The following is a 21,604-nucleotide window of genomic DNA, read 5'->3' on the forward strand; positions in this document are numbered from 1 at the left end:
TAGAAGCATAAGAGACAAAATTATTAGGGCAGCTTATGCCACTTAGACCATGCTTCTTAGACTACTTATTTTTATACCCCAAGGCTTAGGAGGCTAACCTTTCTCCTACCCACCTACCTGCCCTATTTCCTCAGGACGAGCTCCTTCTCGTGCTTGACAAGGGATTAAATCTTTCTCTCTTCCAAACATCATCTTCATAATGACTTGTTATTTACCCAATGACGCCGGTGACCTTTTCGACAAGGGAGTCGAGTATAACTTCGAAGGTGCCACCTTCTACGCTTATGGCGTAGGCGTCACAACAGAAATGGTCCAACAGGCATGCGACGATGCGGCCGCAAGCTACGCTAAGCATGTTTTGAACTGGCCGCCTATGGACAAACCACAAATTTTCAGGGTTGGGTCTACTAGTCAATACATACTCCTGAGCGACTGTATCAACTTATACGTTGAACGACTTCGTCTTACCTTGGATGTAACGGATGCAACTCGCTCTAATAAATCATTGCCGATGTATCCACATGGCTTCATTATTATCACGCCAAACAAAGCCATACTAGCTCTTGCCTGCAAGCTACAAGGCAATTGGAGACTGGAATTTTGTTTTATTCCCATCCATGTCGAACTATGTGAAGCGATTCTGGACCTACGAAGGGGGGACACGATGGCCCAAGACATTATCGTTAGGTATTCGAATATCCAAGAATTACGGGACCGGGTGAGCCAAATCAACAACCCGTCATTCAACAACCCGTCATTCAACAACCCGCCATTCAACAACCCGCCATTCAACAACCCGCCATTCAACACCCATGGATGGGCATTCGTTCTCTTCGCCACGGGGCTCCAACCTGCACTTCCCTTGCTGGCCATGATTGATCCAGCAATAAACCATTACCCATCTTCTGAAGCAACGCTACAACTTGGCACCCAGTCCCAGATCTCCGAGCAGAGAATGAGGCAAATGTTTCCTCTTACCGTACGAGACGACAGGCGAAGAGGTTGGAGAACAAACGGCATGAAGCTCCACAGCAAAATTTTCATTTACTGCGACAATGACGACCCAGGCAAGAAGGGAGTTGTAGTTGTGCTAGTTGACTGGGATGGAAATATTGATAGAGAGGACATAGAGCTGAACGAGGCGTTTGACAAGGCAGATTATCAGGTGAAGCGAGTGTCAGTCGACAATGCTTTGGAACAGGCATGTGAGCTAGCACAGCAGAGTCTTAGGGTGGAAGAATAAATCGCCTAAAGAGGATCGTCTAAATGGCATAAATTTAGGCCTGTCAATTTCGTCTGTTATACTTGCAGTAGCGTTGTTACGTGACACTTCCTGCTGTGAATGCCGTATTATCTGTGCTACCATCTTGCATTGTTAACGTAGATTAACCCTTCACAGTACATTCGCAATTAATGATGATCGGCCAGTCGGTTGTCGGTTGGCTGCCAGCTGGCAAGTCTGATTGTCAAGGCAACCACATACCTTTTTTCTCTCCATCGATCTCTGGCCTGCACAGACCACTACACCCCTCTTCCTCATAATTCATATATGATCTCCTCATTTTCATCTTCATATTAATCAACCTGCATCACACGCGCCGACCATGAGTGCTCCCGACAAGAGACAAAGAAAGGATCTGTGATCCCTCCGGATGGGAATTTGAACAACGTCGCCTGTCTTGTGAGGTACCGTAAGTCATTCCCATTCTGGCTCTCTGACTCTGCTGCATATACTAATCAATCAAAGGCCTCCGAGTGTAGAGGAGACTGTCAGGCAGTCCCTCTTACGTCAGGACATGTCTTCTCAATTGTCATGGAAGCATCAGATGCAATCAACTGCCGAAGAATGCTAGATCTCCAATGGCATTTAATCCAGATCGGGGCGATGAGTGCTGCCTCTGGGCACCCGGAGCTGCTTCTGCTGCCAGACGAGTTTGATGAAGGCTCAGAAGGGATACTTGCTACCGGAAAGGTCGGAGCGGAACGATTGGCCCTACGACCAGCCTAGGCCCCGGCGCGGCGGCCTTCTTATGCTTCTGTCGCCCAGACCAATTTGCCGCCTCTTCTTCCGCCAACCCCAGCACGCCCCGAAGGTTCATCCGACAAGGTAAATGAGAGAACCCAGGCTACGACTGAGGAGCAGACAGTACTATCTCCAACCGGCGCCAAAGAGAACATGAAGCCGGAAGAAGGTCGCAGCAAATCATTATCCCCGGCCAGAGCTCTGGCCGCCACGGCCCCCCGCCCCGTGATTTTACTCTCTCTGGGGTAGCTGAAGCCCGGAGCTCCATGGCGATCGGAGCTCCGGCTGCACGTACCAATCTGCCGGCGCGTCTGCCCGAAGGTGACGCGTCCGACAAGATTAACGAGAGGACACAGACACAGACACAGACTGCCACAGACGAGCAGTTCGGGCCGATGAGTGCTGCCGCTGGGCACCTGGAGCTGCTTCTGCTACCAGACGAGTTTGATGAAGGCTCAGAGGCGATCCCTGTTATCGGAAAGGCCACAGCGAAGCAGGGTCCCCGTGCCAAGCGAGCCGAGTCGGGCACTCCCAAGCGATCACCGGAAAAGTCACCGGAACGACTGGCCCTACGACCAGTTCAGGCCCCGGCCCCGGCGAGGCGGCCCTCCTATGCTTCTATTGCCCGAGGTAATCTGCCGCCTCTTATTCCACCAACACAGCCAGCACGCCCTGGAGGTTTTTCATCCGATAAGGTAAACGAGAGGACCCAAACTACGACTGAGGAGCAGGCAGTCATCTCTCCAACTGGTACTAAGGAGAACATGGAGCCGGGAGAAGGTCGCAGCAGAGCAGTGTTCCTGGCCAGAGCTACGGCCGCCGCGGCCCCCCGCCCTGTCTCCAACCGGTGCCAAGGAGAACACGGAGCCGAGCAAGGACGAATAAGGTCACAGTAACGGCGACAGGCGGAATCAAATGTGTAGAGAACGGAACTGGTGATTAGCTCAGCTTATGCAATTTAGATCTGGTTTATAATTTGGCAGTGCTTTTCATCTCCAAAGAGAGCAGCAGCTTTAAGAGAATAACCCCTTTGATGCAACAATAAAGAATAACGATATAAAGTTCAGTAAGGCCACATTAGATCTGGTTTATTATCCTGTTTGTGTTTATACCCTTAGACTGAGGTCACCCTTTATGATATAACCACGCGTGTCTATAACGATGATATTATTATCTATCTACATTGTCACCATTACGCTAACCAGCCTTCTTTATTTGCTTGGCCTTTTCGGTCGTGTCTTTATGCCAGAATGGCTGATGTAATTCCCGATGTCCACGGAACTAGTTGATGATGGGCTTCGGCTTGGGTCCTGATGGCTCAGGCTTGGGAGGCAAGGGCCTTGGACGAGGGTATGGCATCAATGTAAGTGATACGCGTGACTGGTGGGACCCGAGGTTGGTTGGGCAATGAAATATATACAATTGAGGAATATTCTTCTCGTTGGTCGGATGCGATGTCAGTATCAGTGTCCGAGTGTAACTGCACGTAACTGGAGGTATTTGGGCGAGCCTCAGAGGTGCGTACTTGTCGGCGTCTATACAATCGGAAGGTAAAACACATTTTCAATGACTTTATGAATAAACTTTCTGCTCGATTGTGACTAATGGGCGTATGTATACATGAGATGGTTCTGGTTCTTAAATAGGACCCGAGCCGTATGTCTGAATCGCATTGGGTTCGCCTTCAGCCCATGCCGACACTTGTTCACAAATTACTACCCAACACTCATATCTTAATCAATGCACAAAATTTCATTAGGTGACTAACCAGATACGAGAAGGAACCCTGGTCTCAGTAGTATTAACCCGATATTGATTTAAGCGACATATGGCCAGGTATAAAACAGGCAACCAACAGTGACTCAACTATTGACATTCCTCTCATTCACCATCCTTTGTAATCAGTTCTACTATCTATTCACATCTTCGTCAACAGAAATACTGCAGAGAACCAATGGAGCTCAAGTATATGCTAGACGAATGTCGCCAACTGCATTGGATACAACTGGCTCCCATGCTCGAAAACTCGGACAATTTCCAAGAGCGCTGGGAAGAAGTCAAAGACGATGATCCGTATCTATGTCGTTGGGGCTTCACGATGTATCGCACGTACTACGGCCCTGGCTCTGACGAGAACTGGAAAACTCTGCTCGAGAAAGCAAAAGAGGAAACGTTTAAAGAGCTCGATGAATGCGATCATGACGACCTTGCCGCCAAACTCAAACCTATCTTCCAAATCGACGCGCGTTCTGACCAGAGTATTCTCGATGGTTTAAATCTTAGAGAATTGTGCAAAGTTTACAACGACAAAGTGGGCGGGGATCCCATGCGGCAACGATTGGAATCACCAGTCTTTCTTGTTGCCGACGAGCACATCCTCAACCAGATTGGCGAGGGTAATATGATTGTCAAATCCGTGGATGCCGACTATCCGCCTCGAGAGGAAATACCTCTTCGTACGAGTACCGAAAAAGCTTGGTGGGGATGGGGGAGAATGGAGCTTCGTCAAATACCTTGGCTTTGGAAAACGCTAGTGGGAGAAGACAGTCGATACTGTTTTCCGTGGACAGTGCACCAAGCTGATCTTGACAATGTGATTTGGGAGGAGGATGATGCAGACTGATTTCTATAGGGTCAGTAAGACGCTAATCAACTGCCTCGAAGTTTTCATACATCATCCATGGAGGAGGCTGTCTAAATGCATTAGTGTTTACTTGAATCGTTGCAAATTGAGCGCTCAGAGTATCCAAGACCTCCACGACACCTGCAGAAACGACATATATTGAACTCGCCAGTAACACCAAAGATACGAAATTTTGTTAGTGCATACATGCCGCCTGACTCGAGACGAAACGTGCCCATAGTAGGCAACAGTATTCACTGACATTGCTGTAGTAGACTAATGAAGATGTGGCAATGCAGTTCGCAACACCGCATTCTGGCTTGGGGTCGGTCCATGGTGTGGCAGACGGGGATCTTCAGCCTCTTCCAATGTCACAATGTCTCAGATTATTTGGTGGTTGGTGTAACTTGGGTACGTGGCAATGAATGTCTCAGTCACTTTTTCACTGCATTTTCAACCCCCTACAAAGGTTCTTACGCAATCCACCCAAGACCGTTGCTTTGACACACAATAAGAGTCAGCTGCCTTTTATACGCAGTAGACACACAGCCACCACAAAGTTCCAGGTCGCTCAATCCATAACCAATACCTTAATTCCACACGCCGATCTTTATGATGGGTCATTGCAAATTACACCTTTTATACCGTCTCATTGCAGCTGGGCGTCACCCACATGCAGAGTTCAATGTGCTACTCCAATTATACACACATCACCAACACCCAAATGCCTTCAATTGATGACTAGTGTGAATGTTTCTCCAATTAAACTGGAACACGAGCGATTTGGATTGGGATTCAGTCAAGCCACAGTTGTGTCTTGTGCCACAAATTACCGTTCCTTATCAAAACGGCTCAGACTACCAAGTTTAAAAATCCCCAAGATCCTCCATAAATCTCCCGCAATTTTTAACAGCGAGAATCTGCTTCTTTACCAGTAACACTTGTCCTACTCTTCCAATAATCTTTCTGCAACACGCAACAACACCATGGCGGATGAAGAACACGCGAGGAAGTACGGCAAGTACATCAAGGGCCAGGGTGAAGACGACAAGAGGGGAATAGGACACAAAGATCCCTCTTCTTATATCGAGGGCATCAGAGATGGCGCAGTTGGCAGTGAGCATGAGTCTTTTTATCTAAAGAAACAAACTAATAGTCTTTGTGCAAGCTCGAGGAGGAAATGCCGAAGAAGATGTGCCCACTTACAGCAAAGATGGTCATAAGTTTAGATTCGTCCCGGCAAAGACTAAAGAAGGAAAATGAAAAATTGTCAACAGCTATTTCAGTGCAAGAGCATTGGGTTCAAGGTTAAGAGATATGAGCAAGCTATGCGGTACTTTGTAAATTCGGCAGGTCACCAACAGGGAATATTTTGCAGAGGTACCATGAATTGAACGATTGGCATTTGTTTTGCCGACTTCCATCACAGCCTTGATACATTTATTACTGCTTAAGCTTACCTCTATATGCGCAATGCAGTAGCCGCCTGAAATACGTAGGAGATGACAAGGAACGTACCTCCTTGCATAAATGTGAGAGCCTTAGGCATCCCCACGTTCCTGCGCAGACTTGCTCAGCCTGATTTTCTTTTGGGTATATATGCAGCCACCGACGACCAGATTTTGCTACCTACTTTTAGTTCGTTCACCTATTAAATCTGATCTGCCTATCTTTTGTTTCGAAACTGTCAAACCCCACAAATGACGTCTTTTGGCAAACTTCAGGCTGCGCTAGCTTCCGCGACAAATGAGTTGACGATTGCAGCAGCCAACATTAATTTCGATTTTACGTTGGTCAAATGCGAAGCGCCCAAAGAGTTCCAGCCCCTCGGTAGCACTCTATCTAAAAAACGGAAAGAAAACGCTGAAGGTGGGACAGCACATATAACAGCTCGAAGACTTGGTGTCCTTTTCGAAGGCATACTTCCACCGACACCTAACCTTGTCAAATCATATGGTACTCGGGTCTCTGAAATCGCTCAATCTGTCGAACATGGAACCTCATCCAATGTAGAAGAGAGCCTATTTGCGGCCCATGTTGGTGCAGATGGCACTTCTATCTGGGCTGCAGCAACATCTTCTCCAACGGCATTGCATGTCCAGCTTCTGGCATGTATGCTGGGTCGTCTCTGGACCGCTTCCGAAGCAACGTCAATATGGGTCGAGCTTGTCAAAGAAAGAAGGAAACAAATTGAAGTAAAGTGGAACGATGAAGAGCCTCTTCCATTTTCTACGGTTGCTGCTGCTGCTCAGTCAGACATATCTCGTGCTAGTCTCGCTGAGTGGGATGCAAGTGTTCGCGCTTGGCTCCGGACAGCAGACCGATTCAACAAACAGCGCCAAGATAAGCTAATGGACCTTCTTGACAAGGTCAATTTGCCGATCAATCATGACACGGTCTACTCAAGTGTCATGGCAGCGTGGAAATCAGCCGTTGAGACTATGGAAAATATTATCAAGGGAATGCCTCAGGCGGTCAATGATGGCTCATGCCTCCTCGCCCTAAGCGCATGGCATTTGTATCCTGACATCACTGTCGGAGAATCGGATGCTCTGCCTCTGCAGTTCTCAGATCCGCTTATCCAGTCTGGTGGGTTCCTGACCCTGGGGCTCGTCCGTCCACGCAATGGCGATGCTCATGGCGTTTTTTGGTCCTTGTCACTGGCACATTTGAACTTCTACGGGCGTCCAGTCCCCAGGAAGGCCAGGTTTGACACCGATTCTCGCAAAATTTCATTTGACCAGTTTACACAAGCGGTATACGGTGCCCTCTTGGCCCATTGGGGTCTCCAGGGACCACTGGCAGAACATCCGTCTCGTGTCTTTGTCGCAATGAGAAAGACTATAGAACGCCAGTGCTCCACCGGCCTATTTAACACGAGTTACGATAAAGATAGCCTAAAGGGGCCGCGAGATCCCTCTTCCGCTCTTACTATTCTGTCGAAGATAGCAGCAGCCCACTTGGACGCACAACGTTTCCCAGGTGATATTATTCATAAGCTCATGGCTCTTGGGGGCAGACGTTCGTCCAAATTTATACCATCCACAGGACTGAGACCATTTCTCGGACTCGGTGAAGTCGAACAGCTTTTGAATAAACTGAAAGGCCCAATGGAAAGGGTTGCTCTTCTTCGTCGGATGGCTTGCTCCTGTATCTATGATCCTGATGCTTACATTATTCGTTACTTCGATAAGTTCAACCAATCAGTACCTTCAGGAGAACCTGCACATTGTGGTTTTGCCAGTGCACAACCCCGCCGCAGCCTTGATGGCATGACCTCAGTACATGGTCAATGGGTCCCCAGGTCATATATCAACAAATATCCATACCCCGGAGAGGTTGTCACAGAAATGGGCGCCACGGAATCCTCTCATCTGTCTTCACTTTCCACAATCATCACAATGACAGCCTTGAGTTCAGATGGAGAGGAAGTCATGCAAGACTTCCATCTTGTGTGCGGGTCAGAACGTAGTGCCGCAATATTCATGCAGAGAAACGCGACTTCCAATACAACACTTCACCCAGCAATAAGACCATTAATGATAGAAGATATCGAATGGTGCTTAGAGTCTGACTTCTTCGATCCAGACACGTTACTTGATCTTCTTTGTGCAGATTCGACGCCTTCAAGCTTGACCCTAAGGGTTCTAAGTATGGCACATGCGTTTTATCGAACGCTTCCAGATGCGGCTATTTCTACTCGTTCTTTAGAGTCACCTTTATATGAAGCCAAGTGGGCCAAGTCCCTCATATATTCAAACGTTGATAAGAGCTACATTAAGTTCGACCCCCTGCTTCGACCAAGTGGGTTCAATCTCAGCAGATCACTATCATGTGTGGCATATCTAGAAGGTGGCTTTCATTTAGAGCCGGAAGGTCTAGAGCGGGTATTTGCTCTTGCTTTTGAAGAAAGTATATATTTCTCTATGAAGGTATAGCTACCCCTGGAACTCCAGAACAACTGTTTCACTGTGCTAACAGCTTGTATTAGCTCACTTGCGACCCTTGGGATTTCCCTGAGGATTATGAGCTTAAAAGATTTACGGGTAACGTTGGGCGATCTGGTCTTACGCTTCTCGTTCCACCCAAAACGTCAATGGTGATGGAACGAGAACAATCGTCTTGGCGGCTGATGTCTTCTTCAGAATTTGATGGAAAATCCACGAATGCTTTCACCAAAACATCGATGCACCTCTCCTTCACCGACTATCATGTTCCTATCGTCCAATCTAGCGATGGACAGGAGCAAAGCAATCAAGTCTTCTTGTTGGAATCTGTTGTCTCTGTGTATGACGCAGGACGCTGGATTGGAGACGTTGACGTGTTGAAATGTCTCACCAGCCCTTTGCTTTCTCACATGCTGGACAGTGGTTGCCATGGAAGTCATATAAGTCACAGTTTTCCAGGTGTTTTGTCTCTGGAAACGTGGGATGATGTTCTGGATCCGCCTTTAAGCGATTGTGTTATTCGAGCTCAAGGTTCTTGGCTAGCGCGGTTAGCAATCGCGACTATCTTTGTCGAGGCTCGAGCAGAAGATCGAGGAGAAGATCGAGGAGAAGATCGACTAGAACTAGGTGGTATACGCATGGCCATTTATTCGAACGATACTTGCTGGGAATGTTCTGGGCCTACTTTAAGTTTTTCAGACAGTCAGTTACAAGGTAGAGGGGATCATCTACCAACAGTACGTATACCTAGTACTAGTCGAGTTATTTTGTTTTAAGCATTATTGAGAAGAAGAAGAGAAAGATATGCTATATATACTGCCATTGCTATTTAAACATAAATACAGTTGACCATAATGAACGTGACTAACTTACTACTTAGTTTTAATATAATGTATAGAACTAAACGACTTATGTCTTTTACTTTGGATGCAAGTGTAATTAGTTACCTAGATTCTTATTACCACATGGCGCCGACGAGTGCTAAAGACAATATACCTAAATACCTCCTATTATAGCGGGCAGCAGAAAAGATGGCCTAAAGTTTAGGCCATCATAAATAAATGGTCTAAGAAGTATGGTCTAAGTGGCATAAGCTGATGTACTCTTCTTAGACCGATGACTATTTTCCTCCATATCCTCTAGCATCTCACCTGACATAAGGCTTTCCATCGGTTTACGCTGTTAGAATGAATTCGATGCCTCTATCTTTACAGAACATCAGATCTCCTGTTTCAAAGAACTTTGACGTCACGCTGCACTTCTTGCTTCGAAGCATGGGGATCCGCCATGTTGACGGTGACGTTGAGGTGGGTAGCAGATGTGATTGTGTCGAGGGTGAAAATATGAAAATCTTTCTCTGGGAATCCAGATGGTAGAGATAGCGTCGTCAAATGGGGCTTCTTTGGGATGTCAATGTGCAGGTTCAAATCCATGTTATCAGCGATAATGACACTGCGATTGCCCCTAGTACGAGAACTTAGTGTATCAAAAGTCTGACATCGTCGTGCCTTTAGGCGAATTTTATGTTCTTCCCATTCACCAGTCCACATTTCGAAATTCTGTTCTGTAACAGTTTTGGAGTTGGCTTTAGCGTTTGCCATTACATGTACTTAGCAAAGCCAGTGGGCAACATCACCATCCTCACCGACGGTTGTAAAGACCATATATCTTACTAAACATGCAGTCTGCGACGAATTCCTCTGGGAACTGAACCAACTCCTCTAAATTTCCAAGGTATTGGATCGGATGAATAATGTCTCCATGACTCGAAATAACGGACCAACTACAGGCCGAGTCCACTGGAGTTATTTCTTCTTTGGGCCATAGTCCACGGACACGGGCCTCGGTTCAGGGTCCGGCGGATGGCGAGATTTTCTATACATAACGACAGCAACTCTACTACCCAACAAATAACAATCTAATTTCTATCCATCACCATCAAAATGTCAGATTTACTACTTTCAAAACCCCTCCAGCTACAATGCGGTCTCACCCTCCCCAACCGTCTCATCAAAGCCGCCCTCGCTGAGGAAATGGCCGACGGGCAGAATCTTCCCACGACAGCACAGATGGAACGCACATACGGTGCCTGGGCAGATGGAGGCTGGGGTATGGTTATGACGGGAAACGTCCAGGTTGACAACAAATATCTCGGTGGCTTTGGCGACTGCTCCATCAGCACTGATCTTCCTGAAGAAAAAGTCCTGGAGGCGTACAAACATTTCGTTGGCATTTGTCGTAAAAATGGCGTTCCTACGCTCATGCAGATCAACCATCCCGGACGTCAATCTCCTCTTGGAGCAGGAACGAAATCTTACATGGCTAAGAATCTTGCTCCTAGCGCCGTGCCGTTGAAAATTGGCGATGATATCATTTCAAAGATTATCTCGACTGTGGTCTTTGGTACACCAAAAGAAATGTCCATCGCAGAAATCGAAGACGTCGTTCAGCGCTTTGCCAAAACGGCCCGTATCGCATCAGAGGCTGGTTTCGACGGTGTTGAAATTCACGCCGCGCATGGATATCTTCTATCTCAGTTCTTGTCGGAGAAGAGCAACAAGAGAACCGATCAATACGGAGGAACACCAGCAGCCAGGGCAAAGATCATCGTCGATGTCTGCAAAGCCATTCGTGCCGCGACGCCAGCGACTTTCTGTGTTGGTCTGAAGTTTAACTCTGCGGATCATCAGTCTCCAAAGGAACTTGAGGAGTGTTTGGGGCAGATGGCGCTTATTGCAGAGGTTGGCCTTGACTTTTTGGAAGTCAGCGGCGGAAGCTGGGAGAACCCAACCGTGAGTCAACATATATCTCTCACTCTTATACATGCTAACGTGATGTAGATGTTCACAGGAACAGGCGAAAAGAAATCCGCCAGCACAGCAGCGCGCGAATCCTTCTTCCTCGAATTCGCTCGTGAAATGCGCGCCAAACTTCCCAACACTCCCTTAATGGTAACAGGAGGATTCCGCACGCGTGCAGGAATGGAAGCTGCTCTGAGCGAAGGCGCTTGCGATTTGATTGGTCTCGGGCGACCTGCCATTGTGAACCCGTTTTTGCCAGCGAATCTCATCTTGAATAAGGAGGTCAAGGATGATGATGCGAGGGTTTATGCAAAGAGGATTCAGACGCCTTGGTTGCTGAAGAAATTTGGGCCGAAGAGTATTGGCTCTGGTGCTGAGATTGTGAGTATTGGTTTTGACTTGATGTGTGTATTTGCTAATGAGTTTAGGTTTGGTATAGGAAGCAGTTGCAGTCGATTGGGAAGTAAGCATCACGACAAGAATGGCAATTGTGCTTTTGTAGATTTTTATACCATTGAAGGATTGTCTATTTGTACGCATAGAACTAGAATAATGAATAGAATCGCCTATCAGCTGTATCTTGACATTTCCAACTGCACCCAACGATATCCCACATGATCATGAATCCTGAGTTCATGGTTATCACTCTCAAAACATCTCCAAATCGTCTATTCGTCCCTCAAGGGCAACCCTCTACTCCCTCATCATCAAAGCAATATCCAACCCAAGCGGCTTTCTCAAAAACCCTTCTCTCGTCTCCATGACCCCCTGCCTCAGCTCAGGCACATATCTCCTCGCCCACGTCGCCGCGATCAACTTCATCTCCATCTCGGCCACGTTCCTCCCGACGCAAGCCCTAGGTCCATGACTAAACGGATTAAACGCTGTCTTTTGCAACTCCGTAGGATTCTCCCAGCGCTCTGGTTTAAAATCATCTGCGTCAGAGCCCCAAATTTCTTTCGAGTGGTGCAGCGTGTATGTTGGGACGCTGAGGACACTTCCTGGTGGGAAAAAGTGTCCCTTGATGGTAACGCCGGGCGAGTTGGGTGGGATTTGACGTGGGAGGCCGATGCCGGATGTTGAATGGTAGCGAAGGGTTTCGTTGATGACGTTGGCTAGGTAGGGAAGATCACGAACCATGTCGTATGTGGGAACTGACACTTCGGATGGGATCGCGTTGTCGAGTTCAGATTGCAATTTCTCAAGAACGCCTGGGGTACGCGTCACATGGTAGAGTAGAGCGCATGACGAATTGGACGTTGTATCGCTACCGGCGATGAGCTGCGTCAAGGCTTCGGCAGTCAATTCCTCACGACCAAGCGGCTCGCCCTTCTCATCTCTTCCTTCCATCAATCTGGCGAGGAGATCCATTCGCTCAATGGATGGTGGATTATCGAGTCTATTCTTGACGCGAGCGATGGCAATTCCTGCGAGGTTCTTGACAGCGTTCAATCCATTGCTGAAAAACGGATCAGGTAACCATTGAGCATAAGGCTTCAACTGAGGGAAACATCCCAGCGTGGCGCTGACTTCACCTCTTCTGTTGAGAATCTCAATCGCAGAAGCGTAAATCGGTGGGCTGTCGGGTGTGTCCCTCACTTCAGCTACATCAGCGCCGCTAGCGAGCATTCCGAAGGGTACACCGAATGCGAGATCACCAATGACATCAAAAGCGAGGTAATTGAACCATGGAAGACAATCCATGAGGGCTTCTCGCTTGCCGTTCTTGGCGGTTTGGCCGGAAGCGACGAGCTTGTCGAGCTGCTTGACGAAGAGCTCAAGATTGGCATGGATGTAGGGTTCGAATTGGCTGATGGACTTTGCCGAGAAGACATGCGAGATGAGCTTGCGCTTACGCGTGTGCTCTGCGCGATCGCGGGTGTTGAAGAGACCTCTTCGAATTGAGACGAACGCGTCATAAAACTCACTGCCATCCGTTAGATCCGAGCGTGGTTGACCGGGATGGGCACTCACGATTTCAAGAAACCATTTCCGTGACCATAGATTGTCGCGATAGCTTCCGCGTCAGCGATGGAAGTATGATTTGGCTGGATGCGAACCACAGGGCCTAGTTCCTTGTGAATCTCATCCACGACGCGATATCGCTCGCCGCGTCGGCAGACGTAGAGAAGCCATAGATTTGAGAACTGCGCGGGGAAGGGCGCGGGGATATCGCGAAGATGGCCGTACGTTATGAAATATGAGTAGAGGTATGTAGCCACTAAAACAGCTGCGGCGATGGGGAGAGACCACCAGGTGAAGAGGAGGTCGATGATAGCCATGGCTGATGCTGATTCTATGTTTGACTCGAACGATGCCCGGAGGCTCGGGATAATATACTGAAGAAAGTCATTTTAACGCCCGCATTCTTGGCTTCCAACTCCGAGGCTAGTGTATTTCACCCCGCATCTGGGCGGCAGTTACGGATAGCGTAGCTAGTTGCTAGTCTTGGTAGAGATGGGAATAGTATCGTCAAGAATGATGCCCGAAATCCAATGACAGGCATTCAATTTGGAGTAACTGGTTCGGACAAATCAGACTCTTGGTATCTGCCCCGCATTTTGAGCTAATAAGAATCCACTATCATCATGACAGTCCTACCAGCACGGCGGAACGCGCCCGCCAAGAGAGCAACCGTTGACATCACAACGTGGTATGAGATGATTTCAGTGTAGTTTTTAACGATACGTCGTTTCCATAGGGCCAAATGAGACTTTTCTCCAGAATGGTGGCTACAAATAGATACCTAGGGTGCTCTAGGGTATGGGGTTCACAGGAATCCGCCTGAGTGTTGCTCATTGCTGGCTTGAGGTGCCGCAACAGAATGGGTTTTCAGGTAACTGGTGGCGTGAGGTGTTTCTAACCATTTTAACTGAAAGTTTGAGATTTTTCAACGTGTTCTGGATGGACTTGATATGTAGAGATTATGGGATTAATGGTGTTGAACGTGGAGTATTGCGAGCCAACCAGATAAATTGGTGCAAGCGGACAAGAACCTTCACCACATTGTGAGATAAGATAAGATAAGATGCCGTAGATGAAGTGGGTAGGAAGACCGCTGAGTGGTCTTTGCGTTATGTCTTGCATAAACGTTACCCTGCAGCAAGAACAAGATGAATTTAAGGCTGTGGTATTGAGTCATTGAACCAGTCTTCCTATTGATGTCAATGCTAAATAATCCTCTGATATTATCTGCTGTAAATTGATATGTCTTGCTACACTTCTTCGTCTTTGTCATTAGTTCATCAGTTGGATACAGACGTTATTTGGACATTCCGATCTTATCGATGGATTGAGAAACACACGGATTAACTCATGAACACAAATTCAACCCAGAAACACAGCCATAACCTCATTCTTTGACACTTAACTACAAAGTGCTTTCTTAAATTCATTTCATATCTTTCCACCATTCCTTCAAGTTGCCAGCTTTTAACGCTGTTGTCTTCCGAGGCAGGTGAGGAACATAGATTATCCGGGACGATATTTAACCCGCAGACAGTTAGACTAACCCAATCCATTAACCCACTGACAGACAGCGCGCGCCTAGCTCGGCAAACTGGTGGTCCGCGCAAAACACCAAACACGCGACCACTGTCCACATCACCAACTTTATGCACCTGTCAACCCAAACACAGTCGTAGGGCAGTGCAATATCATCCGAGATAAACAACGCATTGATCATCCAAAATCTGAAATCGGAAACACTTTGTCGGTGTGCCATCTGCATGTATCCGGCCCTTGGCTCCAACGAGGAATCTATCAGCCGAGAGTCCAGATGGTCACATTGACCATCATATCTATATCAAGCCCTATACGAGACACAAAGTCCGGATGGTTGCGCAAGCCCCGTCGTAATACAAAACTCCAGCCAAGAAGGCGACTGCTACCAAAAAATGTGAAACCTGGTCAACCTGTCAGTCTGCTCCGCACGGAAGCTTCAATAGCCGGCTTGGTATTACTGCATGGTAATAATTGGACAAGACAAAGAATAAGCTACAACGCTACAGATTCTCTTGGTGTTTTGTTTTCGAAACCTCCCCCTTTCCCCTTGTAGCGCCAACCCAGCCTGTGACGTTGCTGTCTGTGCCGTCCGACAGGGATCATCTGTTTGATCCCCCGTCTCACAATGCCACCTCAAGCAGCACCCGGTTTCGCCTCAAAACTGGTCTGAATTGGCGGTATCTCAGCTGAATAGTTACACTGCTATAGGCACAAACAAATAATCCCAAACGAGAAAAAAAATCTCCATATCTTTCGCGACGTCTGCTGTCTTGTATCACTTTTCGCCCTCTCTTTTCTTTCCTTTCTTTCTGCACGTTGATCTGGAATCACGCAGCGACTTTCATTTCTTTTTTATCTGGGTGTGATAATTCTATTTTATTCTTATTCTTACAATCCTTTTTTATTTTGGTTACATTTTTAATTTGTAATTACACACGATCACTCAGCTCTGGTAGCAACTATTACATTCGACATTAACCGACTAAAAAAGGATTCGAAACCGACGACCTTTGTTCTCTCGCTCCAATGGACGATAAGGCTATCGAACTACAACTGTCTCGAATCATTTCTGCTTCAGAATACACAACCATCTTTACAACTATCGTGCCGAAACCGACTGCGAAAGCCGATGCTACTGCCACTACCGAGATTCCTGTCGTGACCGTCACGCAGGAAGCTACTCAATCAGATGTCAGCTCGGGAGGGTTACCTGGAGGCAAGATCTTTGGAGCTTTAGAGATCATCATTGCTCTAGGAGTACTGGGTATGTTCATCGACAATGTACATGGCCTACAAAAACTAATTGTGTAATAGTCGGCGTTCTACTACTCATCATGGGCATCATCCTCTGCGATCGACGAAGAAAATCCAAGAAGCGAAAGCGAGCATCTTCCAGAGTTCAAAAGAGAATGGGGGAAAAGAACGAACCAGTACCTGACACCAGTAGCCAAGTCAATCGATCACCCACGGATACACGGTTAGCAGAATCGATATGGCCTCGAATGGCGGAGCAGAATCAGACAGTTCACGAATATTGGAATAACGATGCGTCACGGCAGAAACAAGCTTGGGAGCAGGGACCACCGGGAGGCATGCCACCAGGACAAGGACAGGGTCAAGGGCAAGGACAATATAGATATCAATAACCCCCAATGAAAGAATGTCTGTCGCCGAGTCACAGCAAATCTGTCTATTTATTTTGTGAAATGAAGTTTGACCTGCAGATGACAATGCATCATAGTCTCTATCAGATATCCAAGGTACCCTCCGAGTTGGTAGTGTTTGTTTAAATTGACGTCGGCTGTCTCGAACACACGTGAATTCGATCCCGGTCTGTAGCTAATTAATGTGAAGTTTTTGCCTGATGTCGGTAATTCGAAATTAGGCAGGTATGCATATGTAGGCGGCCATATTACTGCGTGGTTAGTCGCTGAGATGTTGGTTGTGGTAACACGAGGCTGGCGCTTGTGTCCCCTCCTTCATGAAAACTTTTCTTCCCCCTTGGTCCAAAGTTTGTTACGATCTCAAAAAAAAAATCCCCAAAATCTCTTCCTGAAGTCAATCTTTATGATAACCGTACCCTCCGGCCATTTGTGTCACAGTCACGATGTATATACCTCCCGATCATGGAGTCATGGGTACCGCCACCGAAGATGAACTCTGTGAAGTCGCCTGGTGCGATGAAGGTCAACTAGCAGTATCAATTTTGTACCAGAAGTTGGTTGAATGGAATAAACGAGAAACAGGGAAGGAAATAAAAGAACAAAGGCTCGAGTTTTGGGAGATGCAAGAAGCCATATCGAATTTGGCCAAACTCCTCGTGCGGAAAGAAATGCGAGTCATACCAGGCGCGTTCAACTCATCTGAGCTCTTCACACCCAGCTTCAAGTATTCCGGACTGGGTATGGCAACTCTTGTAGTTCTGAATTCCCATCAATCTATCAAACGAGTTGGCGCAGCGCTCAAATCGATTCCGCGAGAACTCTGCAACCCAAACGTCGCGAGTGCCCAAGAATGGGTCAATGGTAGCTTGGGCAACTTCATTCATCGCTTTGTTCAGAAGGAGATGGCGTTTACCCAACACAATGGGTGTGATAGGCACGGGCGCCGCCACTACTTCTACGTCTGGCACCCAGACCCGACCTGGCACATAGCCTTTGAGGAAGAACAGGCCAGGAACCCTCTTAGACGCAATTTTGGTGGATACCATCATGAGCTTCAGACGCTTTGCTTACGCATGCGGACCGACAGAGAAGCGTTGATATGGAACACACAAATTGGAGGAACGTCGGTGTTCCATCTTGTTATACCGGCTAATCAACCACTTGTGGTAGACACCAAATTCATGTTTCACAAGGCCCTGTTCCCATTGACAATTATCGGAGCTCAACATCGAGGCACCAACCTGGTTTGGCTAGCGATTCGCCAACTCCCAGGACCTACCGACATACATTTACGGTCTGTGAGCATCTTACCTGATCCATTGGTATTGCAGGACTACCCTATGAAGAATCCCAAGTTGGCCTTCGCTTTAATTGTCGTGTATTTCGTTGTGGGGTATATGTATCCTTTTTGGACGGTTGCTATAGTATTTGTCTTGGGTCGCATCTCATCCCCTCCGACGATATGGCACCAATATGACTACAGATTAACTGCCGGATCCAACTTGAAGGAGCTAGGAGATGCCGTGATCTTTACACGTTATTATGTCACTGAATAGCTGCAAAGAACCTAATTTGGTTAAGCTGTGTGTGTCTTCTTTTGATTCTTCCATGGTAAAATTACTATCTGTATGTCAAGAGTACTGTCTTTAACAGTGTTGATATTTTGAATCCTTTGTTAAACCAAAGTGATGTTTATATTTGGCAGAAAATCAAGTCTAGAATTGTTTTAATGACATCAACTCGTAGATATCATATCCAGTCAATGGCGCAGCGGTCATGGTAGAATGGAACATATAAACTAGAATTTAAAGATTGATATGAAGGAGGTAATACTCCTTTTCTCTACTTTCCTTGAGATAATGATATCTACGAATTGGTAGTACTCGGTATGGTCGGCTTCCGGGGCTCCGATACTGCAGCCTATGTAACATGCCGACTAAGCATAGTATAGATAATCAAGATGAACGATCGGCAATATTGAATCAGAAAATGTGGCTACCTGTAATCGCGTCTTTGCCGCATCTGACCTCCCTTCTCGGTCCAACAAAGCCGGAGTGAGGCTATCGCCGAGCAATATGGTGCCATATATGCACTCTGATCAATAGCTCCATTCCTAATGGCTGCCACCCTCACCCGCATCCGGTCCCGACTCATCCTTGTAGTGTACCTGACAGCCGGTAATCTTTCTTTGTTCCATGACATGATCTCTCAACACCAACAGTGCAGCATCTCAGACAAAATACCTCACGAATGGGTGTCCACGCGGGGAGATCGGAGCCCGCCGATTAACGTAGCCGGATGAAAGGGGAGGACAACAGAAGCCACATGGCTTGTTCATGTGTTTGCTTCTATTCTTCTTTGGATAATGGGATGTATTGGCGTCGTCTTGGCTCTTGGCTTTTGTATATAAGACTGTGCTTTCACCCCCGCTTTTTAACATTTTGTTTCCCATGCAAGATAGAGTCTTGGCTCTTTGTTTAGCAGATTTGATTGCCTATTTGATATTCCCCGCGACACTGAGATTTGTTGTCTACCATGACCTTTACTTTCTTCAAACCCAAGATGCCTTCACTCAGCGCTCCTGCAGTCTCTTCACCAGTTTTTTATCCATCCGTTACTTCTGAGTTTGAAGCTGCGAACCAGAAATTCGCTGCGACGTTTACTCAATCCCATCTACCTGGTCCACCCCGTCGGTAAGTGGTGCGCGACAACAAAACAGGTTCGATGGGTCTGACAAGTATTAGAAAAGTCGCAGTGGTAGCGTGTATGGACAGCAGATTGGATGTAGAAAAGGTACTCGGCTTAGACATCGGCGATGCGCACGTCATCAGAAACGGTAACCATCCCCAATATCTCGATATCTGCTGCAAAGCTGACATGGATGTCACAGCCGGCGGTCGCGCGGTAGAAGCCCTCCGATCAATCCTGATTTCTCAGCAATTACTCGGAACGCGTGAGATAATCATTATGCACCATGTAAGACAACCCAACCCCTCGGGAGAGACTGAGACACAAAGTGGTGTCGATCATCGGACCAGATTGAACCGGCCCGGCTGACCCCCCACGCGCAGACCGGCTGTGGTATGCAGAGCTTCTCCGACACGGATTTCCGAGCCAAGATCCGGCAGGAGATGCATGAAGATGTGGACCATATGGCGTTTCTTCCTTTTTCTGATTTGCGACAGAGTGTTATTGATGATGTTGCGTTTCTGCGAAAGAGTCCGTTGATTTTGGATGTTCCTATTACGGGGTATGTTTATGATGTCAAGACGGGCCGGATTGAACAGGTTGATGAGAGAGCAGACTCTGAGTGCTCTAGCCCTTGAGCTTTGGTTGTTTAAATGATTTGTTGGTGTTGCGGGATATTTTTGTGGTTTGGGTTGAAGCAATAAATAGCGAGCGGGTACGGAGTATTGATGTTATCTATCGATAGTAAATGCAAGTAAATCACTTTCTGAAGTAATGAAACGTAGCACAGAGTGACGCGAGTGCATGTTCTAGAGCAGACCCGGCATCTGAACTTGTGTCTGCATTATGCACTCTTGGGCCCAGACTGTCTGACGTGTCACAGAGCCGGCATCAATAGCCGCTTAATATATCGTGCAGAACTTACTTCCCTACATGATTCGCTTCTGACATATTGACTTCATATGTAAATAAAAGTCCATCAACCATGCGATAAAGACGAGTATTGTCATGACTGTCGCCACCCAGCATATGCCGTCTGATTCAAACTCTTCACCGATATACACCGTGGCAATTGTAAAGCCCACGTTTGGAAAGACGATTGCCCACCAAGGCAGGGCAAAACTCATCTGCGATTGAGATTTATCACCACTGATCTTGGAGATCAAGATGGGAACATGCGCAACTAATGCGATTGCAAAAAGCCAGAATGTAAATAGCCAAAGGAATACACCGATCCATAATGCCATGATGTTTAGTGTTTCAAAGGCAGTCGGGTGTTTCGCAAAGTATCCATAGCCATCTGGAATGGCCTTGGCACATCCGATGAGCGCAATGATGGTATATCCTGCTGAACCAACAGATATGAACAACCCCGGTCTGAGGTTGACGGGACCGAGACCATTGACAAGCATGTTGCCCACAAAATGAGGGAGAAATATTAGACACAATATCCATCCAAGGCCCTCGAATGCAATTCCTGCAACAAGAATGGGCACTCGATGGTGATGGGGCTGATCAGCTGCTATCACCGAGGCGACAGTACCGGTGAGCATCGTATTGTAAATCATCAAAAACATTGGTGAGCTCATGCTACCAGGAGCGAAGGGCGCGATGGAAAACATGACGATAAAGATAACGATGTTGTAGGTCAAAGTGACGGCGCCATAAATCCAGAAGAGAACTCGGACAACATCAATAAGCCAGGGGCCAGTATGAGGAACGCCAAAAGCCTGCATGCCCATGATGATGGTTGCTATCGAGAGCCACAGCGAACCTGTAAAGTAGGCTTCTGGGGGTTTCGTAATAGATTTGCGAAAGTTTGAGGGCTCCCTTATAAATCGGTACGTCATGGCTGAGGCAAAGAGAATGAACAAAACTATGTTGAGTACGAATATCACGACTCCAATAGTCTGTAAGCCGTGGAATTGATAGGGCGTTTTGGATAGCATGAGGGCTACACCACCGGTGGATTGGGTGCAAGTGAAATTGCCCCACGAGAAGCTGTCGACCAGGGAGGCATCTTTTGGCTTTTTATTTCTAGACAATGTATTATTTGACTGAAGTGTAGCGTCTGATACGCCATTTTGTGTCTGCTCTTGTGGCATAATGGATGTTGGGTGAGAGAGATATACAGGGTGTCGGGAACGATGAAAGGTGGAGAGGGAAAATTAACCTGCGAGATGAGCCGAGAGATGCCACTAAAGTTGACCCGTGACAGCGCTAGTAGGGCTGCAGGGGCACCTCTTAGATCAACGCTTAGGCATGTCTCAATTCAGTTGTGTCTCGTCCTAGTCACTGAACGATGAACTCATCTATTGAAGGTCACGGCGGAACACTGCAGAAGATACAAAGTA

General features: G+C 47.2%; 11 protein-coding genes across 11 annotated transcripts, besides 1 other annotated feature; 9 read left to right on the plus strand and 2 right to left on the minus strand.

The window, feature by feature from the left end:
* Positions 1 to 199: 199 nt before the first annotated feature.
* On the plus strand, positions 200 to 1,243 carry FPSE_10665 (uncharacterized protein; the record flags this gene model as incomplete). Its single annotated transcript, XM_009263782.1, has 1 exon — positions 200 to 1,243. The coding sequence occupies one exon, from the start codon at positions 200 to 202 to the stop codon at positions 1,241 to 1,243; it is 1,044 nt and encodes a 347-aa protein (XP_009262057.1).
* A 1,046-nt stretch (positions 1,244 to 2,289) lies between these two features.
* On the plus strand, positions 2,290 to 2,919 carry FPSE_10666 (uncharacterized protein; the record flags this gene model as incomplete). The annotated part of the gene is made up of 1 exon (XM_009263783.1): positions 2,290 to 2,919. The coding sequence occupies one exon, from the start codon at positions 2,290 to 2,292 to the stop codon at positions 2,917 to 2,919; it is 630 nt and encodes a 209-aa protein (XP_009262058.1).
* Positions 2,837 to 2,858: a repeat region.
* Positions 2,920 to 3,336: 417 nt separating the features above from the next.
* FPSE_10667 (uncharacterized protein) lies at positions 3,337 to 4,646 on the plus strand (the record flags this gene model as incomplete). Its single annotated transcript, XM_009263784.1, has 4 exons — positions 3,337 to 3,386; positions 3,520 to 3,540; positions 3,670 to 3,679; positions 3,960 to 4,646. The coding sequence occupies 4 exons, from the start codon at positions 3,337 to 3,339 to the stop codon at positions 4,644 to 4,646; spliced, it is 768 nt and encodes a 255-aa protein (XP_009262059.1).
* A 986-nt stretch (positions 4,647 to 5,632) lies between these two features.
* Positions 5,633 to 5,909, plus strand: FPSE_10668 (uncharacterized protein; the record flags this gene model as incomplete). Its single annotated transcript, XM_009263785.1, has 2 exons — positions 5,633 to 5,762; positions 5,815 to 5,909. The coding sequence occupies 2 exons, from the start codon at positions 5,633 to 5,635 to the stop codon at positions 5,907 to 5,909; spliced, it is 225 nt and encodes a 74-aa protein (XP_009262060.1).
* Positions 5,910 to 6,346: 437 nt separating this feature from the next.
* Positions 6,347 to 9,633, plus strand: FPSE_10669 (uncharacterized protein; the record flags this gene model as incomplete). The annotated part of the gene is made up of 3 exons (XM_009263786.1): positions 6,347 to 8,533; positions 8,638 to 9,330; positions 9,610 to 9,633. The coding sequence occupies 3 exons, from the start codon at positions 6,347 to 6,349 to the stop codon at positions 9,631 to 9,633; spliced, it is 2,904 nt and encodes a 967-aa protein (XP_009262061.1).
* A 192-nt stretch (positions 9,634 to 9,825) lies between these two features.
* FPSE_10670 (uncharacterized protein) lies at positions 9,826 to 10,194 on the minus strand (the record flags this gene model as incomplete). The annotated part of the gene is made up of 1 exon (XM_009263787.1): positions 9,826 to 10,194. One exon carries the CDS (start codon positions 10,192 to 10,194, stop codon positions 9,826 to 9,828), a length of 369 nt encoding a protein of 122 aa, XP_009262062.1.
* Positions 10,195 to 10,536: 342 nt separating this feature from the next.
* FPSE_10671 (uncharacterized protein) lies at positions 10,537 to 11,861 on the plus strand (the record flags this gene model as incomplete). Its single annotated transcript, XM_009263788.1, has 3 exons — positions 10,537 to 11,385; positions 11,434 to 11,775; positions 11,823 to 11,861. The coding sequence occupies 3 exons, from the start codon at positions 10,537 to 10,539 to the stop codon at positions 11,859 to 11,861; spliced, it is 1,230 nt and encodes a 409-aa protein (XP_009262063.1).
* Positions 11,862 to 12,087: 226 nt separating this feature from the next.
* FPSE_10672 (uncharacterized protein) lies at positions 12,088 to 13,676 on the minus strand (the record flags this gene model as incomplete). Its single annotated transcript, XM_009263789.1, has 2 exons — positions 12,088 to 13,321; positions 13,369 to 13,676. 2 exons carry the CDS (start codon positions 13,674 to 13,676, stop codon positions 12,088 to 12,090), a joined length of 1,542 nt encoding a protein of 513 aa, XP_009262064.1.
* A 2,248-nt stretch (positions 13,677 to 15,924) lies between these two features.
* On the plus strand, positions 15,925 to 16,544 carry FPSE_10673 (uncharacterized protein; the record flags this gene model as incomplete). The annotated part of the gene is made up of 2 exons (XM_009263790.1): positions 15,925 to 16,162; positions 16,213 to 16,544. The coding sequence occupies 2 exons, from the start codon at positions 15,925 to 15,927 to the stop codon at positions 16,542 to 16,544; spliced, it is 570 nt and encodes a 189-aa protein (XP_009262065.1).
* A 461-nt stretch (positions 16,545 to 17,005) lies between these two features.
* FPSE_10674 (uncharacterized protein) lies at positions 17,006 to 18,118 on the plus strand (the record flags this gene model as incomplete). Its single annotated transcript, XM_009263791.1, has 1 exon — positions 17,006 to 18,118. One exon carries the CDS (start codon positions 17,006 to 17,008, stop codon positions 18,116 to 18,118), a length of 1,113 nt encoding a protein of 370 aa, XP_009262066.1.
* Positions 18,119 to 19,097: 979 nt separating this feature from the next.
* Positions 19,098 to 19,888, plus strand: FPSE_10675 (uncharacterized protein; the record flags this gene model as incomplete). Its single annotated transcript, XM_009263792.1, has 3 exons — positions 19,098 to 19,255; positions 19,307 to 19,538; positions 19,634 to 19,888. The coding sequence occupies 3 exons, from the start codon at positions 19,098 to 19,100 to the stop codon at positions 19,886 to 19,888; spliced, it is 645 nt and encodes a 214-aa protein (XP_009262067.1).
* Positions 19,889 to 21,604: the final 1,716 nt, after the last annotated feature.

This window comes from Fusarium pseudograminearum, chromosome 1 (genome assembly GCF_000303195.2).
Source record: "Fusarium pseudograminearum CS3096 chromosome 1, whole genome shotgun sequence".
NCBI classification, from domain to species: Eukaryota; Fungi; Ascomycota; class Sordariomycetes; order Hypocreales; family Nectriaceae; genus Fusarium; species Fusarium pseudograminearum.